At 36.7% G+C, this 23,884-nt stretch overlaps 1 protein-coding gene across 4 annotated transcripts in view; it reads right to left on the bottom strand.

Moving 5' to 3' along the window:
- Positions 1–10,440: 10,440 nt before the first annotated feature.
- Positions 10,441–23,884, bottom strand: part of APAF1 (apoptotic peptidase activating factor 1) — a 36,817-nt gene continuing 23,373 nt past the window's right edge. For 2 of the 4 annotated variants that reach the window (XM_062568366.1, XM_062568381.1), the window contains 7 exons: positions 18,725–18,850; positions 18,248–18,373; positions 16,034–16,153; positions 15,580–15,705; positions 14,626–14,751; positions 13,680–13,826; positions 10,441–10,673 (listed from right to left, as the gene is read on the bottom strand). In XM_062568366.1, coding sequence (XP_062424350.1) covers positions 10,530–10,673; positions 13,680–13,826; positions 14,626–14,751; positions 15,580–15,705; positions 16,034–16,153; positions 18,248–18,373; positions 18,725–18,850 — 915 coding nt within the window. In that variant the 3' untranslated portion in view covers positions 10,441–10,529. Of the gene's footprint in view, positions 10,674–13,679; positions 13,827–14,625; positions 14,752–15,579; positions 15,706–16,033; positions 16,175–18,247; positions 18,374–18,724; positions 18,851–23,884 lie in introns of those variants that run through there. The other 2 variants (XM_062568373.1, XM_062568390.1) reach the window with 2 other exon arrangements.

Raw genomic sequence — 23,884 nt, 5'->3', positions numbered from 1 at the left:
TTCACTACTACCATATCTTTCACTCTCATGGAAATCCATGGAAGTCAGCTATCTAGGTATCTTTGGGAATGTGGGTCTGGGTAAAATAGGAAGAACTAGACAGACAAAACTGCTATCAACATACAAATGAAACACTCTCCTTATTCACCAAGATCTCAGAAAAAAACTTTACTTTTTTTTATCAATCAGTGACGATGAATTCAAAACCCTTTGGGATCACATAACAAAAAGCGAAGCTTAGGCAGGTATGGATGACTACCTTAGGAAGGTAAGTATGATTGATAGCCTTAGACTCCCTTCTCTTACACAGAAAATACATTATAGATTTAGCATCATAAGCATGTGTAGTTACAAGATATATGTCTCTCTAATTGTGGATTTTTTTTGAAACATGACAATTTCTACCTTGGAGTTCTTGTAAGAACTGCCCGAATTCTCTAGATCCTTATCCAAAGCTAAATTTATGCTAATTTTAAATCCTTTTAAAAAATAAAATTGCCACAAAATGTTAAAGACTAGTTAATGACTGAGAACACACACTTGAATTTCAAGGCTATGCATTTGATGTCACCCCCTACAAAAATGTGTTAGAAACCCCAGAAATTCAGAGTGAGTCTTAAAGAAAATTCAGATACGTTCCAGTACAGAGGATATCCAAAGAACTTTAACTTTATCCTATAGTGACACCATGAGGAAAAAGAGAAATAGACTACACTGATTTTAAAGATATGTCACATCAGTGCAGTATTAATTCTTAGACTTGTTGTTACTGGGTGGTAATTGCTAAACTGCTGAATTAAGGGATTGGACATACACTAAGCAAAAATATCTAATGTATAAAATTGAGGTCAGCACTCTTTCTTCAACTTATGTTACAAAGAGTAATATTTTTTACTGTTAAATTTTTAAGTTATCTTTATGTATTTATACTGTTACATATTGTCTGGAAGGTATCAGTGACTCTGAGTTAATGGATTGTGGTAACAATTCTGCATTAGAATTTGAGTGAATCTCCTAGAACATTGAAGAATCTGGGAACGATGTATATGATCGGAGGTTAATGTGAAAAGACATTAGAAAGGAGGTCATGCGGAATGATCTATCACAGCCGTTACTTTTCACCCAGCTATAGTTACGCCAAGCTTCAAGGCTTAACAAGACCAAATGCCTCAATTCTAGAAAATTAAACTGAATGCTACAAGAAGTAAAGTTAAGAGACTAATAAGGTGCCATCATCATCATCAACTCAAGGGCATGACAGGAAATCACCTAGGTGAGAAGAGCTGGTGACATCCTGTCTCCTATACTACAGGAAAAGATGAGGAAAAATACCCCTGCCAATTTGACTGTGGGGAAAATGGTTTCCCAGCCAGAAGTCCAGAAACTACATGACACAGTTTGCAAGGAAACTACACTGGGAAAACAAAAGGATGAATCCTTGTAGCACCTGACAGTACAGACCAACTGTACTGTATTCAGTAGTATATTTTCTGAAGCAGTCAGTCTCCAAAAAGGAAAGTGAAAAGGTTTAGAAACTCAAGTATAGAGTACAAGAAGGTTCCTCCCGATTCATAAATGATCAGCACAAGCTCTTAGTATTTCTTTGCAATCACTGTCCTAGCAGATAATGTGCAGACCTGAGGCAAGCAAATATACCAGAAGGCCTCCTAAGGTCCTGCCTGGACCTATTTTTTATGAGTCACATAAAGCAAGGAAATAAAGATCTTAGCTTTATTATTAACTATAGTTTTTGAAACACACAAAGACAGGGAACATTTAAGGAGAGACTGAATGTTTTTCTAAGAGCTTGGTTTAGATTCAGTTTTGTATAGGGCAGTAGAAATTCAGATCTCTTTTCCCTTGCTTTACATGACTTTACAAGTTTTTTTTTGTTGTTGTTGTTTTGTTTTTTCCTTCCAGCCACTGGAACTTGTCATTCTGCCTCTCTTCCACACCTCACTAACAGGCAACTTCTCAGCCTCTCCTCTAATTCACCAAATAGATTCAACTTCTGAACCTTACGCTGCAAGACTTTTCCCCAGTCCGTGGATCACCTTTTTGTGGTCCTCTTTTAAATTCTGGCTGAATCCATTTCCTCTTTGAAACATTAATACCATAGCTTTATATGCTACCACAGTAGATGTCTTATCAATGAAACACACAGATCATCACCCTGCTCCTTCAAGATAGGCCTTTTTCTATATACCCACAAGTGCTGTTTACATAAAACTTCAGATATTTTGGAGGTTATATGGATAATCTTGATCAGTCTCCTTTCTACACCACCATTTTCAAGATGGTATTGCTGGCTTTCTTGGCCCCACTATGTATGACGCAGTCATGCCTTGTTTGTAAGATAACAAAAATGCGCTGTTGGATGTTGAAAGACAGACACATATCATCTTGTGATAGCTACTCAGTTTTTGAAATTCAGTCTTTAGTCAATTTATATAATCTGCAACCATGATCAGGAAAGGTTTTATAGAGCCTAGACAAAAACATGACCAATAATGTGAGCCAGATTTTAATGTAATATGTTCTCTACCAGTGTTATAGAATAGAAGCTCCTTTAAATCAAAATCCTATGTAAAAATAAATCAAATTCACTAAAGAAATCAAAGTTCATGTATGAATGGAGATGGATTAAAAAAATACATAAACAGAACAACTAGAAACCTGCCAATAATGTTTGATAGGACCAGTCTTTGTAAAATCACAATAATCAGCAATGCCTAGAGAAACTCTATGATGTCCCAAGAAGAGGATTTATTGATATAAACCTAAATCAGCCATTGCACTGTTTTACTCAGGACTGACCTCAGGTCAATAGTTCTTTTGGTCACCTCCTTCAAAACCCTGGAATATTTACAATTCACAACCCTTTAGAAATTTCTCGGTTTGTCAAGACTCAACTAATTTTACCAGGAATGGTTCAAATGGCTTTTCATCTAATCCATCATAGAACACTGGTATTTATTGTTTGCAAATTTAGTTTGAACAAATGCATCCTTGCCATCTGTGATGTTAAGATTGTGAACTTCCTATTCCTGTGATAAAATTATATGGGATAGATATATTCTGTCATTTTATTCCAAATACGAAAACACTTCTGTCTTTTCAACATCATATTTCACAATTGTATCACTGTGATTAATGGACTAGTCTAAGTTGCTTTTTATTAATTTCATATTTTTAATACCAAATCACCTTTTTAATACTAAATTACTATTTTGCCTATAATTTCACTCTTTGTTTCACCTATTAGTTGTTGGCATATTTTAATTTGTAATTCACACTCTAAATCATGTTAGACATCTCTAAATATATTTATCTGTGTTTCACTGTAGCTTCTACATCTCTTTTTAAGGGATGTCATTCAAGATAGCATCTCATTTATCATACCTTTTTTCACATCTGCGGAAGTGTGATTCCTTGGACCCCTGTCAATGATTCCCGGCTTTAACACATCCTACATTACATCTATGTTCCCAACTATGCCAAAAACCTGCTTCGCTGGAAGCCTGGAAAGGTTCCAGATCTGTTACTCCCTGACCGAGGTGATATCCTGTTATACAAGGAATTTGTAACCAGGAATATGCAACCAGAACACAATTACTGGCACCTGGACAACTGCTAATTCTTACACCTTGCATTTGATCACAGCTGAAAGATTTCGCAAAGGTTTGCTTTTCAAGAACGTCTCGTGGATCCAGAGCCAAGTGTGTGGGTGTTTTTCATCTCACTATGGTTGATTTAAGCATGTGAAAAAAAGAGACTCAACTTCCTCTATATGTTTTCTTTCAATTACATAAACATTCCTGTGAAGAAAAAGAAAAAAAAAAAAAAAAACAGTAAGTATGTGTGACAGATTTGGAGCTGCCTGGTGACAAGCTAGGAGTACTGCTGGCCTGATTACCGCAATGTTTGTTATATGGCTTCACTTGTTTAATGTAACGAGAATCTGTTGGGAATAAACAGCTTTAAAAGGAAAGAATAGCTCAAGGTAACCTGTTTACAAACTCTTACAAGTTGCTAAGAAAAAAAATACCAGAATTATTACTTTTTACTCCTATCTAAAATAGCCTCCAAAACTGGTTTAGAAAAAGAAGCAGCAAAGCCTAAGAATGTACAAGAGCAAAAGCCTTGATCCAAATGGAAAGTAAAAAGGGCTTAACCTTTACAAAAGTACTGGTTTTGTCAGTCATTGCATGACCACCACTGTTACACCTCCACCTTTAGCATGCCCTGTTACCAGATTATCTGTGCTACTGATCTCTGACTGCAGTCACTCACATTTTGTCTTTTCTTCCAAACCAAATTTGAATACTCAGGACATGCTATGAAGAAAATTCCAGGTCATATTTGTTTCAATCGATTTATACCTTTTTTTGTCAAGTATTCCCAGTTGCTATCTTGCAGTGACAAAACAAACAAAAGATGCAATTTGCCCACTTATCATTCTTCTTTTTGAATGGATGTGTAGCCAGAAAATCTACTTAAAGCTCCAAAATCCCAACAACTAACTGCTGAGTCAGAACAGCAATTTAAAAGCCGAATTCTTGATACTGTAGAAAGAAAAAATTAATATTGGCTTTGTTATTTAAAGTGGGGGGGGGGGCAACCTCAGAACTGTTTTACTTCTGAGGAATTATGATAGTGCAGCATCTGCAAGTTATTTGACACATTTAGAAAAAAATGCTTTGAAAAGTCAAACGCACTGAGGGGACAACTTCTTAAAACTATATTCAACTAGAGGTAAAATTTAACCAACAGTTAATTGATCAGTTCAACCTCTTTGAAACTGTTCTTGCTCATATTTCCTAGTTCTTAAACAAGTCATACATTGATAAAGCTCTTTTCACATATTTTCTTCAATCTCACTTATTTGTACAGTTGGCCATAAAAAATGCATTACTGCTATTCAATACTGAATATAAATGAATGTCACAGCATGCTGTGGAAGTAAGGAGCCACATAAATACATTAAAATACTTAGGAGCTACCAGCTTGCAGAGGTAGGTCTTACATTATTGTCTAGACACTTAGCTTTCAACCATCCAGAGATGGCGATCCACAGAATATAGGTTTCAGATGACTTTTTAAAGTAAAATGTTTGATCTGTCTTTAGAGACAGATTTTCACTAGCCTATGGCTGTCTGTTCTTTTATCCATTCCCTACAAATAAAAAAAATAAAAAAACCCCAAAACTCCCCAAAATCTTTTAAGAAAAAACTGTAAGCATTTCCCAGCCTCACATTAAAATGTGTCATTCCTCTCGTGCATTATTGCAGTGTTATTAAACCAGAGGTATATTTTTTGGTGTTTCCCTAATCTTTTTTCTACACTTCTGCAAGGGCCTACAAACAACCGTCAACACTGATTGCAACATTAACTAATGAATGTAAGTAGTTCTGACAGGGAAGTGCAAAAAAGAAAAGAAATGTACCTGTCATTGCGTCTCTGGGACCTGAAGACATGTTCTCAAAACGTGACAAGACTGAGATTCCTTAGCACTGGAGTAAGGGCTTTAACTAGCAGACTACAAAATCTCAACACACATAAAGCTGAATATTAATGCTATTGAGGAAGAAGAATATAGACCAGTTATTACTATCTTCTGAGAACATTACTGACAAATAAGGTAATTTTAGAGCTACACGATAAAAATATCCCTGCTGTCATGTACAAGAAAGTACCAGAATATCTATATGGAAAAAAATTTTGCATGCAATTAGAAGAGAATGATTAAGATACTCTATTGCATTATAAACACATCAGATACATATCATTTTTAAAGCTTTCTAAATTACTAAGCGTATTTTTGCATACATTTATACATTACAAGTAAAATGTGCTATACCTAAACAGCATCCACTTTTACACAGCTATACTAGATAAATTTCTTTACCCCATTTTGAGTCATTTTAATCATGACTTGCAAAATTCCTGAGTTCATATGCTATTACAGAGAAACTGCACAAAGCAGAAAACCAACCAACCAAACAAATACCAATAGGAGAAACAAATAGGAAAAGAGATAAAAATATAAGATAAAACAATAGAGTGAGTCTAATTGTGGCATACTAAGCAAATACTTCTGGTGAACCCTCTTGAGCACATAACAAGAGTTCTCTTTAGCCTGAAAGAACACTTGCTACACATATAATATATAGTTTTTTACAAGGAAACAAGCATAGGAAGCCAATTTGTTCTGTAAACTGTCCCCAAGAGAGAAATTGCCTATTGAAACACTGTAAGATACTCTAGTTTTCTCATTTTTCCAAATAAACATACACATACAATTTTAAAATTCCAATTACAGAACCAATGGCTATTTCCCACAAATATAAGAGATGATATGGAAAGTGCTGAAGATGTCAATAACATATGTAGATTGAAAATCGTACTTCTTTAGACTCACTGGGTCTCTTAAGGTGTACCTTGAAAGCCCAGCACAGGCCTCTACACAAGTTAGTTGCAAGGTTTCTCATAAGGAGCCTCCTAAGAAGAAAGGTTTGCAACAATTTGGAAAAAAAAAAAAAGACATACAAAGATGTAGACAATAGCACACAGCATAGCAGTACTGGAGGTGATGAAAGCTATAGATCAATCTACTTCAGAGCTCACACCATAAACAAATCCAGCCTTAGTTTAACAGCTTATTATATACTGGTGGAGCCAGAAATTGCATACCTGTTCTTAGCTTTAAAGAGCAAAGTGAAATTGGGTATAGAAATTACACTGGAAGTGCTCCGAGTAACTCGTTCTCAAAACAGCGAGGTTCATTTGATTTCCGTCTTCTTATCACAATGGGAATAAAGGGTCTAAGTCCTCAGAGCTCTTGAATACCATCATTATCCAGCAACCCTGGTAAGCTTGTGTCTCCACAGTAGATAGCAGGAAGAGAGAGAAAAATGCAAACAAGGGCGAATGAGTGCTATCAGAGTGAAATGCTAGAAACTATTTCTTGCCGCTAAACAGTGCAAAAAGTCAACCCTTTGGCTGTCATTTGTGCTGCATCTGTGCTTACCATGAAAGGGCAGCTGAACAATTCAGTAAGGGGCTCACGCTCTGCAAACAACTGGAAGAACAGAGCTGAACTCTCTGTAATCTTATGTTCCGGATTCCTCCTCTTCTTGAAGATGGGGCAGAGTGGCCTTGCTGCAAGCCGTGCTCTCCCACGAGGACAGAAGAAACCCTCCAGGCCAGACTGCTTTCGCAGCCTGACTTTCCCTCAAAACTGACAGGGACAAGGGGACACTGCCGTAGCTAGAGACAGTCTTGGGATCTGGACCACATACAGAGACCTTTCTAATTAAAAATTGGAAAAAAAAAAAAACTATTTAATTGTTTTTAAATTAAAATTACCACAGCATCCCATAACAGGGAATTTAACCGATTCTTTTTCCAAGGGTGAAGCAGAGTAATTTTGTGGAGGAAGAAGTTTCTGTACTGAACTTTGGCAACAGGTTACCAGTTCTCTGCCCACAGACTGTAGCACTACAAGAGATCTATAACCCTTAACATGAAAAACACTCAGGCAACAAATGCACAACTGTATTTCAAATGACTGCAATGGTGGATAACAAAGGGAGGAAGGGAACATCATAGTTAAAGGAATGATAAAATTCAAGGCAACATAACGCATCCTCTTAAACAACTGTACTGTGGGGGTACAATTCCCTATTAATAAAGGAAATAAAGAGAAAAAAAAGACTTGTAAAGGAGCTCTAGGCATAATGGCCAAAATAAAGAGACTCAAAACTGCTACTGGAGCTGATAGGCATCATTAATAGGAAGTGACCTAAAAACTATGTATACAAAATTGTATGTAATTTCAGCTACAAACTAGATAAAATTGGCCAATGCTCATTAGTTAAATTTGGATGTAGAGTGATTCTATTTGATCTGGCATTACAAGAGATAATGGAAGTACTAATAGGCGATCTACATAAAATTTGCTTCAGGTCAAACTTTCTTTTGTATCTTTTAGAATACATCTAAGCATCAAAGAAAATAGCCAAATCTGCTGACAAAACAGGATATTTTTGGGGTGTGTGTGTGTGTGTGTGTGTGTGTGTGTGTGTTTTAAATTGCCTTAACCTTCTTAGAGGTTTTAATTTAAAGAAGTTGCCATTTTGGTTGTCCCGTTTTAAAGGTTTTTCATTTTGATTTGTTCCTCCTCCTCCTGCAATTTATATCTACTCGTAAGCTCTTCAGGACTATTTCATCATTATTTCTCTTCTTTCACCTCAGTTATAACTAAATTAGCAATCAGTTCCACACATTTGCACATGAATGCAACTCTAACCTCCTATAGAGCATAGCTATACTATCTCCCGTAGAGTACAGCTTCCTCAATTCCAGCAGCATGTAGAATGCTGCTGTTGTCACTCTTGCAGAATAGTAATTATACCCTTAATTTCTTCAAGCTTCTGTGCTATTTCCTACTCACTTCAAGACTGAAATCTTTTATACACTCCACTCTAAAAGTTCACCTTCTTCACTAAACCACAACCAGGTTTTCCTATCATCATAGTCTCAATAGCATTTTCAGACAAGACAACTTTCTGCTCTGATTCTTTATGTGAGGGTTTTATTCTCTTTTTGTCCATTTGATCCTCTAAATTCTGATCAACATTGTCCTGTGCAAATAGACAGTAGAGACTATGCAGTGAAGGGACATGATGGCTGAGAAGACCTTCTTGTTCCTTCAGTCTCCAGCTATTCAGGGTAGGGATGAGGGCTGTAGAAGCTAGACAGTAGAAACAACTTTATTCTGAACACTACAGGAGATGCCCCAAGATTTCACTTTTCCTTTGCAGCTTGCCAAGAGCTCCAAAGAGCCTGAGTGTCTCATTAAGGGAGGAAAACAGAATTTGTCTTGCTGTTTTCGCTCCATCTTTATACTTAATACTATTGCTTGCCTGTCAAGGTATTTCTGATGTACATTGAAAATTAGCATTACATTTAGAATGGCAGGACACAGACCATCTTTTACTCTTCTCTGCACATAACTTAAGGCAAAAAAAGAGGTAGCATTTCCCCTTCCACCCACCTTGATAAAAAACAAGACAATAAAAAAAACCCACAAACATGCAAGAGACTCATTCATAACTTAGGCCAACATTGCCCAGATTATCTTTATTGAATGCTGTACATCCACACACTTAGAATACAAAACGTTTCAAGCTTTTTTCTATTAAATTTCTTCTCTATGTCTGCCAGCAGTACTTTAATTATACTGACTTGTATTCAATAGTACCTTAAAAACAGTGGAATTAGAAGTTTAAAAAAGGGAAGAAACTGTTGATTGTCAAAAAACAGGAAATCATTAAGAATATTAAATCTTATGAAATTCACACATGAAAATAATCATTAAAAGTGAGAATTTTACTTTTCATTATCAACGGATAGACACTTGGTAATATACTTTTAACAAGCATGTATTTAGACAGTGTTCTACTGCAAAATATGAAAATCATGATATTAATGCTTGTGTAGTTACTCACAGTAGTTTAGAGGCAATTAACTAAAACCAGGCTTACTAGATGCCTAAAAAAATTGTTACCTAATTATTCACAAAAGATATGTTAATTAGTAGAAAATGTCAAAAGATTCTACATTATTTAATCTATTTATAGATTCAGTATAATAATAATAAAAAAATCACGTATCAGGCAAGAGATCTCTCTCTGCAGAGAATCCCATGTAAACAAAGCCGAACAAAATAAAGTAACTCAGTAAAAAAACTGAATGCTAATCTTGAAAGAAAAACACCTAAAAATTCACACCTTTCTATATTTTTCAACATAAACCTTTCAAAACATTTTCTATTTCAGTTTACTGGGTTACCTTTATTAGCTCTCTGACTGGAAAAGTGGCACAAACTCCCCCACTTCAATTCCAATACCCTTTCAGGTCTGTCTTAAGAAAATGAAACTGAAAAGGTTCCTCTTAGCAAGCACCGCTCATATGTGTTATAATGCACTTTATCTCCACAAGCATGATAGAGAACAGCTACTTGATTTCTAGTTTTGAACTTCAAGTACCAAGATAGCCTGAGTTCCATTTTTCAAATGAAAGATGTCCTTGATTCCTTCCATTCTGCATTAAATGAAAAGCCTTGCATCATAGTTTAAAAAAAAAAAAAAAAAAAAAAGTTGTTCACAGCTATAGAACATTTAGTCACCAGCCTTAGCATAAAATATCTTTATACTCCTATTATTTCTCCATTGCTGTTTACTAACTTCATCCAACTTGAATAAATCTTAATATAATTTCCTTACAATGTTGGAAGCAACATACTTAAGATGCAAATCAAGACAAATATTGATAACAATGCTTATCAAAAACAAGAGTAAATGCAAATTCATTTGAGAAAACATACATAAATATACATGAAAACATCATGAATATTGAAATATAATTCACAGCTTAATGACTGCCAGAAAAATAATCAGTAGAACTTTGTTTCTAGCTCAAAAATTGAGCAAGCTACATGATCTCTGCAATGTTCAACACAATAATCACATTTTTTGTAATACATAAAGAATACCAAGATTATCAACAGTCACATAAACGTTGAAATTAGGGGACACATGTATTGACTTGAGGTTCGTTCCATTTGTGTAGAAGGTTTGTAAGGATTCTCCAGTAGTTACATTCCACCACTATAAAATATAATACACTTTCAGTTAGTTAACATAAGGTTAGAATAAATTACACAAACAGACCTAGCATGGTAAGCTCAGTTGACTGCTTTCCCCAAAGAAATAGGAGAAAAATAGAAGCAATATTAAATAGAAAAAGTTTAGTAAAGGTCAAATTACTACAGGTACAAGACTTTCAGATGAAAAGAAAATTGAACATCTACAATCTTCTTGAAGTTAAAGTAAACATAAAAAATATTAAATACAGCAGTAAGATTAAATTCAGGCACTGTTCTATATGCCTGTCAGAAAATACGACCAAGTGAATTGTAACACAGCTAAAATTTAGAAGACAATGTATTTTTATATAACCCAATGAACGCATGTCACTGCCAGACAATCTAATTGAAACTAAAAGGTTAGCTGAATTCACAAAAGGATTAATCATTTTCACAGCTGAAACCATTTACAGTTATGTTAACAGTATAGAATTTTTAAAAATAAGTTTATAATTTTTTTTAAAAAGACTATAGCACAATCACTAGTAACAACTACATAGGAAAACCTTCTACCATCAGTTTATTCCATATCTGTATACTTATTTCACTTTTCTTACATTACTCTCACAAAAACTATGGACCACAGGAACTAAATGTAATTGAACACAAAGCTTGTTGTGGTCAATATTCCCAGAAGTCCACCACCTACTTTTGCAACAGTTGACTACTGTAGCAAGGTATTGAAATAGAAGAAATTTAGTTTAGATCATCTATAAAAGTAAATGATACATTACTACTTTTAAGTTTGCTTATCTCATGACATATGTAACATAACAGTTGTGTGTATAATGTCATCTTGTAACTAGAACATTCTAATTAAAAACATCTTTTCCAAAGTGCCTGTTATTCAATGGAGACCCAGAAAATGAGCATCTTAATCAGCTTTTGAACTGCTGCTGACAGGAAACATGATCAGGTGCTGAGCCAGTGGGTACCACTCACACAGCAAGCTCAACAGTACACAGCATAATCCACTTCATCTATGAATAAGATGATTCATTTGTTTAAAGATATCTTCCACATAACACTAAAATCCAACTCAGACCAATTTTCAGAGAACCAGACTTCAGTAGCGTTTTAGGCTTTCACTAACTGGTGTTTCCCCTACAAAAAAAAGGAGGGGGGCAGCACATCATATATTTCCACCTGTAGGTCTAGAATGAAAGACTATGGTGATTGAATGAGATCCTAGTGACTAGAAAAAGGCAAACGTCTCACCCATTTTCCAAAGAGGCAAAGAAGAAGATGCTGAGGATTACAAACCAGTCACTTTCATACCCAGTTCCTAGGAAAATTATGGAGCAAGTCTTCTGGAAGCCATTGAGTCATGTGAAGGATAAGAACAACCAGTTCTTAGAAGGATCGTGAACAACCAGTTCAGATTTACTAAAGGCAAATCATGCTGAACAAGCTGACTGCCCTTTTGTGACAAGAATGGTGGCTCTGTAGATGAGAGGAGAGCTGTGAATGTGATTTACCATAACTTTAGCCAGGCCTTCAACTTGGTCTCCCATAGCATGCCTGTAGCAAAACTGGAGCGATTGAGACTGCAGTGATTAAATACAAAAAAGACCACCAGATTCAAAAAATAGTAGTCAGCAGTTCAACCATTGTGTCCAGTTTTGAGTTCTCTCCAGGACCCAAAAGGACACAAACTGGAGCAGGTCCAGCACAGAGCCACCAAGATGGTGAGGGGCCTGGAATATGTTGTAGATGAGAGCGTAAGCAATGAGTTTGTTCAGCCTCAAGTAGAAAAGGTTAGGGAGGATTTAACTGCTGCCTTCAACTACTGAAAAGAGGGTTAGAGATGAGAGCCCAGAGATGCTCTGGCTGGAGATACTTAAAACTTGACTGGGGAAGGCCCTGAGCAACCTGATCTAACACTAGCCCTGCTTTGAGCAAGGACATAGATTTACTGAGTCCCAGAGGTTCATAACAACCTAAAGAGTTTTATTACTCGCTGAAGCATCATATCATTCTTTGTAACCGCAAGGCAAAACTGGAAGGAAGTTGGAAACAAGAAGCATGTTGTGTTCTTTAATATGAAATGAATGCAAAAAAATGATGCATTTCCAACGCTAAATTAGAAAATTCAATTCTCCTGTTAAACAATTACTGACTTGAAAGAATTAATCTGGTAGCATGTTCAAGAGTTCAACCATTGACCAGCAATCAACCAGTCTCCATTAGTTTGCACAACTGTTTCCACAATTGTCAATTCCACTCCCCAAAATTTCAACTAAGGGGTATTAGATATTGCATGAGGAAAATAATCATATTTAAATTTATGGGACATTTACAGTTATGGGGAACTAACTCACAGACTGAAAGAAAGTCCACCCTTTTGCCTTCCCAAAAGCATATGCCTGGGAGATATCTGAACCAATGAAAGACTGATGAAAAAGACCAATTTTCTCAATTTTAACATGCCTTCTTCCAAAGAATATTTATAAAATGACCCTTATGGCAGAATATTCCCAATTGCAGTTCCTTCCAAATTTCTACTTAAGAAAAAAATTAAAAACTCAGTACCTTTAAAGAAAAGCTGCCAAATAGAGCATTTTCCTGCTCATTATAAAGAACATGGCTGCTTTTGAAATTGAGTGGATTTTAAGGTAGACAAAAAATGACTGGATCTTTAAAATGAAAGATGTTAATGAAAGATTTCCCTAATAAAAATCTGAAGCACACAACTGTATCTTGAGCTTTGTGAGCAACCGAACACACAGAATTCAAAAGCAAACTCCATCCTAGGAATCTGCAGGCTTCTTAAAATACATTTTCAGGGGCTTTCATATTTAAGAAAAAAGTGAAATTTGCAAGACAGTTGGAAAGATGGAGGAGTGCTATGCTAAGCAGAACACTTCACATTTGTTTCCTTGAAGTGGTTTACATTTCCCTTTAAAATTATCCAAGTATTTTCTTTTAATTTTGTACATTACAACATTTTGTTATTTTTAAGGTTTACCTTCAGATAGCCTCCAGATGACACAAGCACCTTACTATCAGGAGAAAATGAGACGTCTGTTACCCAACCACAATGTGTTGGTTCCCCTTCATCCACAGTAAGTGGGGAGCAGAAGTGAACTAATTCACCTGTTAAGGCATCCCAAATCTAAGAGAGAAAAGGTTTTGTACATAAGTAAAGTTAATGCAAAGAAAAAGCTCCGGTGAGGAAAGTCAAAAAATGCTTTTCCATATTAAAGAAAAGAACCTTTGTAAATAAGCATTCTACTTGAAGTGACAAAATAAGTCAGATACTCTGCTCTTAAAACTGTATCATCTACAGAGGATTTAATCACACGTGATTCATTGGAGATTTATCAGTGAATTATAGTTCCTCAAAATTCATGGAACAAACTCATTAATAAGATTACAAACTACTACTGCCCTGTATTCACGTGGCAAAGTATCAGGGGAGAAAACACGTAGATTAGTGGGGACTTACACTACCTTTCATTTCCTTTTCTTTACATTCATTACGTAAGACTTTTCTCCCCAAAAAAATAGATTTAAAGCATTTAAAGAAACTACAGTTTCTTAACAGATAATCCAAAATCTCCCCCACACAAAAAACAGGGAAAATGAGTTCAAAAGTCCATCTTTACCCAAGTTTATGTCTTCATGTATTTATTTTCAATAGTTCTTTTAGATGTTTGAAGTACTTCTATTCCAGCCATACCATCATACTGTTTTTTTTAAAGTAACTCTTGCTTTACTACCTTTTCCAAATATTCTTCACATCTGTGGTAAGTCTACTTCCTAGACACAGCTACTTCATATTAATTCCTTCCCAATGATATTCACTACACTGCTAATGAATACACATATAGAACACAAATTATTAGAACTCCTCAGTTTGTGAACTGATTATCAAATGAATTATGAAGTAAAGTGTAAGGTTAAAGTAGTACCCTTATTTCTCCTTTGTCATCTCCAGTTGCTAATAATTTGCTATTAGAAGAGAAAGCACAGCATCGAACACAGGCTTCGTGACCATTGAGCTCATGAAGAGCAGATGAGCTCTCAAAACTCCATATCTAAATGGGAAACATTACAAAAGAGTGAAAAAGATAACTGACACTTCAGAACAATTAAGTTTTCAGCCATTCTTTCTAGGAAGGCATTTGTATTCAAATGTATAACACAGTGTGTACATATATACACACACACAAAAATCTGCGTGTGACTATATGCATACATATGTGTTTTACTGTAGTATATATGTTTTTTTTTCCTTTTATTATCTGAATCACACAACAATGCATTTGATACAAATTACTAAAACAAGTGCAAATATATTTTGGAGGGAAAAAACGTTTAACGCAATTTTGATGTCATGTGATGTAACTGATTCAGTTAAAAGAAAGTTCATGAAATTGTTCACAGAAAGAGGATTCATCAATTAATTCATAGGTATTTTTAAAAACACTAATAAGACACCCCCAGAGTATTAAACAGTTTACTACATTCATTCTGTTTCTGAACAGGAAAAAATATCAGAAACTAGGAACAAGACTTTCACTGAAATTTTCAGAAATTTTTTTAACTTAGGTTTCCAAATTGAAACACTAGGCTATTAACAAAATCGATACAAAGAACACAGGAAAACGTTCTGTATAGACTACTTTCACATTAAACATGCATTTCATTTGTACAGAAGTCACGAGGACAGCCTTTGAGGTATATACAAAATCAATTCCGACCATCTCTAACAGCACTAGAAACATGTTCACAAATATAGGAAATCTAATATTAGAAATATGCCAGGATAGTTTAGGTGATCACTGGTTACTTTATGACAAAAAGATATAGCTCAAATTTCAGGACAAAGTATCATGTTTATCGTTGTACACAAGGTAACCAACCTTTGCAGTTTTGTCAGCAGAAGCAGATGAAAACTTACTACCATCAGGTGAAACAGCGCAAGAGAGAACAGTATCTCCATGGCAAGCAAAATCTTTTTCTGCTTTTCCAGTTATGATATTCCACACCTAAAAAAAAAAAAAAAATGTATGGAAAAAAACAGGTTACTTTTGTAACTGTAGAAAGGTTAAACAGCTGCATCTTACATATACAAGATAAAGCTCATCTACAAAGTCCAAATACAATATATATTTTGATATAGCTATTGACATAGCTGAAATACAAGAATTTGAAACTTGAAAGCAATGCAAAATTTGAGTTTTAAAAGCTTCTGCACTTTAAGGATCAATTCAACCAAATGTTTGTCAACATAACATGTAGGACCTACAAAACGGTAAAAAAGAAAGGTTGATTAAAATATATTTGTGATTTGTTAATACAAAGACTTTTATTTACCTTAACTGTTCCATCAAATGACCAAGAAAGAAGCTTTGAATCTTCCAGAAGTCTAAAATCCTTGACTGCTTCTTTGTGCCCTCTTAGAAACACACAATCATTCAACTGCCAACTCCAAACCTATTTAAAAAAAAGGGAATACTTAAAAAAAAAAAAAAAAAAAAAAAAAAAAAGTATGAAGGATATAACTTACAAAGAAGTAATTAATTGACTGATTTTAACCCACGGGAATGATATAAAAATTCCTAAGTAGGTTGCAGCTCATTAAATATTACAGTACATTCAATATAGTACTTTTTAATAGCCAACCTACAGAAGAGTTCATTTTAATTCACTAATCATTGCAAAGTGTGAAAAGTAGAACTCTTTCCCTCTAACAGGCATAGAATCTGATTTCTAAAAGTGAATTAAAGGTTTAAATCTCATTGGTAATTTCAAAGGGGAAAAAACAGATGTTTGCTAGGCACCTCAAATGTTCTGGGCTTAAAACCTCCAATTACTACAACAAACACCCTTATGTCTTCTAGTAGACTTCATACTTTTTATACTTAGTTCAGCTTTCTTGTGTATTTTAAAAACATATTTTTAATAAAATGTCATTTTGATTTGTGTTCCTACAATTTCAGTTCAGCTGTTCACTAAAAATTCAAACATCTTTGTATTTACAGACGCTATTAGACTTTAAGAAGAGAGATGATTTAACAGGTTTCCAAAAATGTTTTCTGCCTCAAAGAATAAACGCTAGCTATAGGTGTCCCCGAGAAAATCCTCAAGGCTTAACTGAGGCACTATCCACTAGGGGGGGCCGAGGACCCAGAGAAAAGCTACCCAGGTATCTAGACCCAAAGGAGGGATCCAAAAGCCAATGAACTGGTGGGTTCTAATTATACTACCTAACTGATCACAGTGAAAGCACTCAAACTAGCCTCAAATCTACAAGTTCAATGTAAAGGCACAACAAAATACTAATAGCAGAACTAGCTGCAGTGTAGGTTATGTGTACATTAGCAAGTAGGTAGAACAATTAAACAGGTTCAGTGAGCAAAACAGTGCTGAAGAACACCATCCACTTTTTGGAGGTTTTCCTTCAAACTAGCTTACGTAATCTTGTCTTTATGCCTACGACTGCTCTGCAGTGCAGGCTAAGGCAGAGTAAGCATAAAAAACATGCTCTTCAAAAGTACATTCTTGATCTGAGATAAAATGCTAATATAGACACACCCGAATGCTTTTCTAGAGCCAATCAACTCCAGTGAGGGGCAGAATTTATCAAAATGATACTACATTAGTGAAACCATTCTCTTTCTAGATAGTATCTATATTCAATAGTATACTGTATTAGATGGACAAACCAACCTGTTCAGAGGCTTAAAAAAAAAAAAAAAAAAAACATACAAAAAAACCCCTTATTGCTTTCAGCAGTATAAACTAGCCCAAGGACATCCTGAATCAGATCCCAAATCTCTCTCTTACAATATCAGAAGAACTGCTGAGCTATCTCGTTTGAACATTAATGTTTCTTTTCACCCACCTCAAAAAGCTGGTGGTTTTCTATTATCCACAGCATTAAAAATAGAAATTGTACAACATTCATTATTACCTAAGTACAAATAGAGGCTACAGATTCTATAGTTTCTTGCTCCCATCTAGCGCTGCTTCTTGTTTTTGCCCATCCAGAGAAGAAGCACTGTTACTTTTCTCCCTTCACCCTATTTAAAAAATGTAAGTTTTTTAGATGTATTGATAAGATTTTCCTATCATCACCACAAAAAATCTGGAAGAAAAAAAAATCCTAAATCTCCAGATACCCACTGACAATAAACATTTATTTTTTTCATGCAATGAAATCAGTATTTGAAAATTTGCAATTTGCAAATTATAACTATCAGACTATGGATTAAAATTACTTATCAACACATATATTTCATTTGTTATTACATGGCAACAAATAGATGGCTTGTTAGATCATCATTTCCAAGCTAAATCAGCAGTCTGAGCCAAATTATAAAGTATTAAGAGCAAGTAAGAGTAAGCAAAAATGCCAAGCAACACTACTGAAATGTAAAGAGGCTCCATTCAAAATGGACAAAATGAAGACGGAACAAAACAAGACACAGCAGTCTTATTGAGCTTACATTATCTATAGGAAAAAAATAAATAAAATGAATACACAATCATAAGTTACAATATAATGATTTAAAATATCTTCCAAACCTGTATTACTGTATTATGAGCACATGAAATGACAGTCTGACAGTCAGAGGTAAATTGACAATGCTGCACAGATGTCGTGTATGCCTTCAACGTTTTCAAAACTTTCCCATCTGACAACCGTAGTACCTTCAAAATGAAAAATGCAATAATTAATTTATTTTATACACTCGAGCAAATGGAAAAGAAGAACATGCAATTTATTTTAAATAACAAAAGATCAAAAGATTGTAAATCCATGATTCTTGACCAGTAGGCTGGAAGAACAAAAACATAAACTATTAGTTTAACCCTTAGTAAAATGAAATGTGGAACTATCTGATTAGCAGTACCTCTAACTCATTGTCATTAAGGCATCATTCATGAATGTAAGAACTTTAAAGTACTATATTAAAGAATGTCATTAAGCAGTCATTCAAATAACATTAGTTCTTTAATAGGAGCACTGAGAAATGTATTTCCCTATTTAGTATTTAATACCTTTATTGTTCCATTCTCCTGTCCAAATGCTGCAAATGTAAGGTCTCCACTTAAGCAACAGCAGCGAATAAGGGATTCCTGAGCTTCTGTCTGCATAATAATGCTGTCTGTATTTCCATTAATAAGCTACAACAAAAGGATAAGGATTAGGGTAACACAATATTTTAAAATTGAAACCTAAATACAACTACAATACAGAACCCAATATGTTGAAAAGAACAGTGTGCCAGTTTTCTCACTCAATGATCTAGATCAATTACTTTTGTAAACCAACACTTCAGAGGTCAGTGTAATTACCATCCTTGTAGAATGTGCTCTGAACAGCACAAGTTTGAAGAAGGAAACATCTGAGTAACAGAAGGCTTTTTAAAGCTTATTTAAGCATAAAAAACAATCACTCAACATACTATTTTCACATTTCAAACAAAATTCTAAAAGCCATATAGTTAGTTCCAAGCACAAATTTACACTGCTAAATTTTACAGCTCATGACAAATCAGGCATAAAATATTTTAAGTGCTTCCTCTAATAACTTTAAACTCATAAGCACATACAATACAAGAAGTCTCAACCCTGTATCACTCTCAAATCGTTTCTCCAGAGTAGGGGGGAAACAACCACCACCAACTACCACCAGCCACCACCATTAGAACATAATGATTTACCAACAAGTTTAAATTTGAAAAAAAAAAAAAAAATCAGCATGAAGTGGTTAAAAACAAACATGCTGCACTACTCATCAAAAGGTGACTAGTGCCTTAACCCAAAGAAATCACAAATAAGAAATGACAAAAAAAAGTCAGAGATGCAAGAAAAACTACTTTTTAGAAGATATGTAACTGTAGAGATTTTCTGTTAAATTACAGTACAGATTTTGAACTGCAATTTGTCTTTTCGGTCAGTTTCTCGCTTATGGGTGAAAAACAATTTTCTTGCTATGACAGACTTCTGTGATGGCTGCAGAAGTCAGAATATTGTATTTAGGGTAGTCAAATATATCCATCATCTTTCTCCTAGGAAATACACAACTAAAGACATAATAGAAACATAACAAATAATAAATAAATAAATAGATAGATAAAAATAAATAGATCAGGTCTACTAATTTAGACAAGAGATGAACTAAACCGGCATATAATAGTCTACCAAACAGCTCTGCAAAAACTTTACATATTTTACAATTAGCAGAAAAAAAATTATTTCTCCCTCCTCTGAAGACAGAAAAAAAAAAGAAAAATATTTCAGATCAACAGGAAGGATAAAAAGTAGCATCTATCCTACACTCATTCTTTTATGGGGAGTAGCTTAACTCCATTCGCTGTGGCTTGTACCCTCTCGTCACTACAGCAGATGCAACTTCTCTTTTCTCAAATATTCTTTGAAATGTTGAAATTAAAATTTATGTGAACATTTACTGCTTTCTGTGGATTCCAATAAAAAAAATTCTTTGATTGCCAAAGCTCCAGTGTAGACTCTCTAGCTATTTCCATCCTATTCCACATTCATATTCTCCACTATCCAAATACCAAAGTTTTTAGGAATCATTTTACTTAAATTTGTTTCACAGGCTCTTTAGGTACAGTAAGAAATAACTAACTTGTTAGCAGAACAAATAAAAGACGAAGGACAGAAAGTAGTCAGGAAGAGATAAACAGGAAGTACATGTAAACAGGAAAAACAAAATCCATGAAGGAAAGAAGATCTGTGTGAGGTTGCAAGGCCACGATCTCATTGCAATTACAGAGCACAACTGGAATGTCATCATCATGGATGACTACGTGCTTTTTAGGAAAGACAGGCCAGGAACGTGAGGTTCAGGAGTTGCTCTTTATGTGAGACAGCAACTGGAATGTATGGAGCTTTGCCTAGGGATGGATGAAGAGCGAGTTGAGAGCCAATGGGTAAAGATTAAAGGGCAGGCTAACATGGGCAACACTGTTGTAGGTGTCTACTACAGGCCACTTGATCAGCAAGAGGACTTCAACGACCCTGATATCTGCTGAAAGGACAATACAGCTAGGCACAAACAGTCAAGGAGGCTCCTGCAGAGCACTGATGGTAACTTTTTGACACAGGTGGTGAAGGAGTCAATGAGGAGTGGTGTCCTGCTGGACCTTGTACTAACAAAGAAGGATTGGTTGCAGATGTGAAGGTTGGGGGCAGCTTGGCTGCAGCAGCCACGAGATGGTGAAGTTCAGGATCCTGCATGGAGAAAGCAATGCAATAAGTAGGATTGCGACCCTGAACTTCAGGAGAGTAGACTCTGGGCTCTTCAGGGACCACCTAATTGGAGAAATCCCATGGGTTAAGGTCCTAGAAGGAAGGGAGGTCCAGGAGAGCTGGCTAGTATTCATGCATCACTTCCTCCAAGCTCGAGTGGTGCATCCCAAGGAGAAAGAAGTCCAGCAAAGGGGGCAGGAGACCTGCATGGATGAGCAAGGAGCTCCTGGCAAAACTCTGACAGAAGAAGAAAGTACATAGAGTGTGGAAGAGGGGACAGGCCACTTGGGAGGGTTATAAGAATTATAAGAGTATGCAGGGATGCAATGAGGAAGGTTAAGGCCCAGCTGGAATCAAATCTGGCAAGGGATGTCAAGGACAGCAAGAAGGGCTTTTTCAAATACATTAGTACCAAGAGGAGGATTGGGGAAAATGTGGGCCCACTACTGAATGGGGTGGAGGCCCTGGTGACAAAAGATACAGAGAAGGCAGAATTACAAAGCCTTCTTTGCTTCAGTCTTCACTGCTAAGGGCAACCCTCAAGAATCCCAGAGCCTGGAGGCAAGGGAGAAAGTCTGGAGAAGGGAAGACTTTCTCTTGGGTGAGGAGGATAGGATTAGATACCTTCTGAGCAAGCTTGACATTCACAAATGCACGGGCCCTGATGGGATGCACCCACGGGTACTGAGGGAGCTGGTGGATGTTACTGCTTTCTTTGAAAGGTTATGGAGAACTGGAGAGGTGTCTGAGAACCAGGAGAAAGCTAATGTCACTCAAGTGTTCGAAAAGGGCAAGAAGGAGGACCCAGGAATCTACAGACCAGTCAGCCTCACCTCCATCCCTGGAAAGATGATGGAACAGCTCATTCTAGATGTCATCACTAAGCATGTGGAGGAAAAGAAGGTAATAGCAGTCAGCATGGATTCACCAAGGGGAAATCATGCTTAACCAATCTGATAGCCTTCTATGATGGCATGACTGTCTGGGTAGATGAGGGGAGAGCACTGGATGTCGTGTACCTTGACTTCAAGCAAGGCTTTTGACACTGTCTCTCATAACATCCTCATAGGCAAGCTCAGGAAATGTTGGTTAGATGAGTGGAGAGTGAGGTGGACTGAGTACTGGCTGAAAGGCAGAGCTCAGAGGGGTTGTGCTCAGTGGCACAAAGACTAGTTGGAGGCCTGTAGCTAGTGGTGTGCCCCAGGGCTCAATACTGAGTCCAGTCTTGTTCAGCTTACCCATCAATGACCTGGATGAAGGGACAGAGTGTCTCCTCAGCAAGTTTGCTGATGATACCAAGCTGAGAGGAGTGGCTGATACACCTGAGGGCTGTGCTGCCATTAAAAGAGATCTGGACAGGCTGGAGAGTTGGGCAGAGAGGAACCTCGTGAGGTTCAACAAGGGCAAGTGCAGAGTCCTGCACCTAGGGAGAAATAACACCATGCACCCATACAGGCTGGGGGCTGCCCTTCTGGAGAGCAGCTCTGCAGAGAAGGACCTGGCAGTGGCCCTGTTGGTGGACAAGTTTACCATGAGCCAGCAATGTGTGTGAGCCAGCCCTTGTGGCCAGGAAGGCCAATGGTCTCCTGGGGTGCATGAGGAAGAGTGCTGCCAGCAAGTCGAGGGAGGTGATTCTGCCCCTCTACTCAGCCCTGGTGAAGCTACATCTCACGTACTGCATCTGCTTCTGGGCTCCCTAGTACAAGAGAGACATGGAACTACTGGAGGCAGTACAGTATAGGGCTACAAAAATGATCAAAGGGCTGGAACAGCTCTCTTATGAGGAAAGGCTGCAAAAGCTGGGCCTGCTTAGCCTGGAGAAGAGAAGACAGAGAGATCTCATTAATATATAAGTATCTGAAGGGAGAGTGTCAAGAGGATGGGGCTAGACTCTTCTCACTGGTACCAAGCGACAGGACAAGAGGCAATGGGCACAAACTGAAACACAGAAAGTTCCACGTGAATACGAAGAAAACCTTCTTTACTGTGAGAGTGACAGAGCACTGGAACAGGTTCCCCAGACAGGTTGCGGAGTCTCCTCCAGAGAGGCTCAAAACCCGCCTGCATGCAATCCTGTCTAACATGCTCTAGGTGACCCTGCTTGAGAACGGGTGTTGGACTAAATGATCTCCAGAGATCCCTTCCAACCTCAACCATTCCATGATTTTGTGAAAGGTCTCATTCTGTTAGCTGCCTAGAAAACACTAAGAATGCCTAAGGCAAGAAATATTGGCACTGACCATACTGATTAGCCAAGATTAAGAGCTGACGTTAATCTCTGGCCGAACCAGGTGAAAGGACACAAACAGATTATCTGCACAGTGTATGTCACAGCGGGGCAGCAGAATCTATTTCAACACCTCCTACCTACACATTCCACAATAAGACTTCCTTGGATTCAACGAGAATAAAGATTTGTGCTAGTCAGCCACGGCTTTTGGCTAAATGCTTGAAATAGCTACCCCATAGCCAAAAGTCTAGAAGCATGATGCTGCCCATCTGGTGGGCTGTTTAACACAATCCATTTGCATAAGCAGCATTCTGCAGCAAATAATGTTTCTGCTTTTAAACTGCTGCAGTCAAGTGGAGGCACAAGCTGAGTGAGCTTTCTTGCCTTCACTTCAAAAAAAAATCCCATCAACTTTCGGATTATTTGATGTATTAGCGAATCCTGCCTAAAAAAAAAGTCTGTGCACATGCTATCATGGAATGGCAAAAAAATATTCTGGATGTTGCTGCATGTAGTAGCTTATGGGAGGAGAGGAAGAAAGAGTACTAACAGTGTACCCACTATGAATGTCGTCTTGGAGATATAAAAAGCTCCATGCTCTCCTATGGCTACGGGTGGACCTGGGCTCAAACCTTTCATTCCCCCAATTTGAGATCATCTCTTTGTCTATTATTACATGGTAGTACCATCTGACGCATTTGGTACACATG

Source organism: Rhea pennata, chromosome 1 (assembly GCF_028389875.1).
Source record: "Rhea pennata isolate bPtePen1 chromosome 1, bPtePen1.pri, whole genome shotgun sequence".
Classification (NCBI taxonomy): Eukaryota; Metazoa; Chordata; class Aves; order Rheiformes; family Rheidae; genus Rhea; species Rhea pennata.
This window is presented reverse-complemented; position numbering and strand designations above follow the sequence as displayed.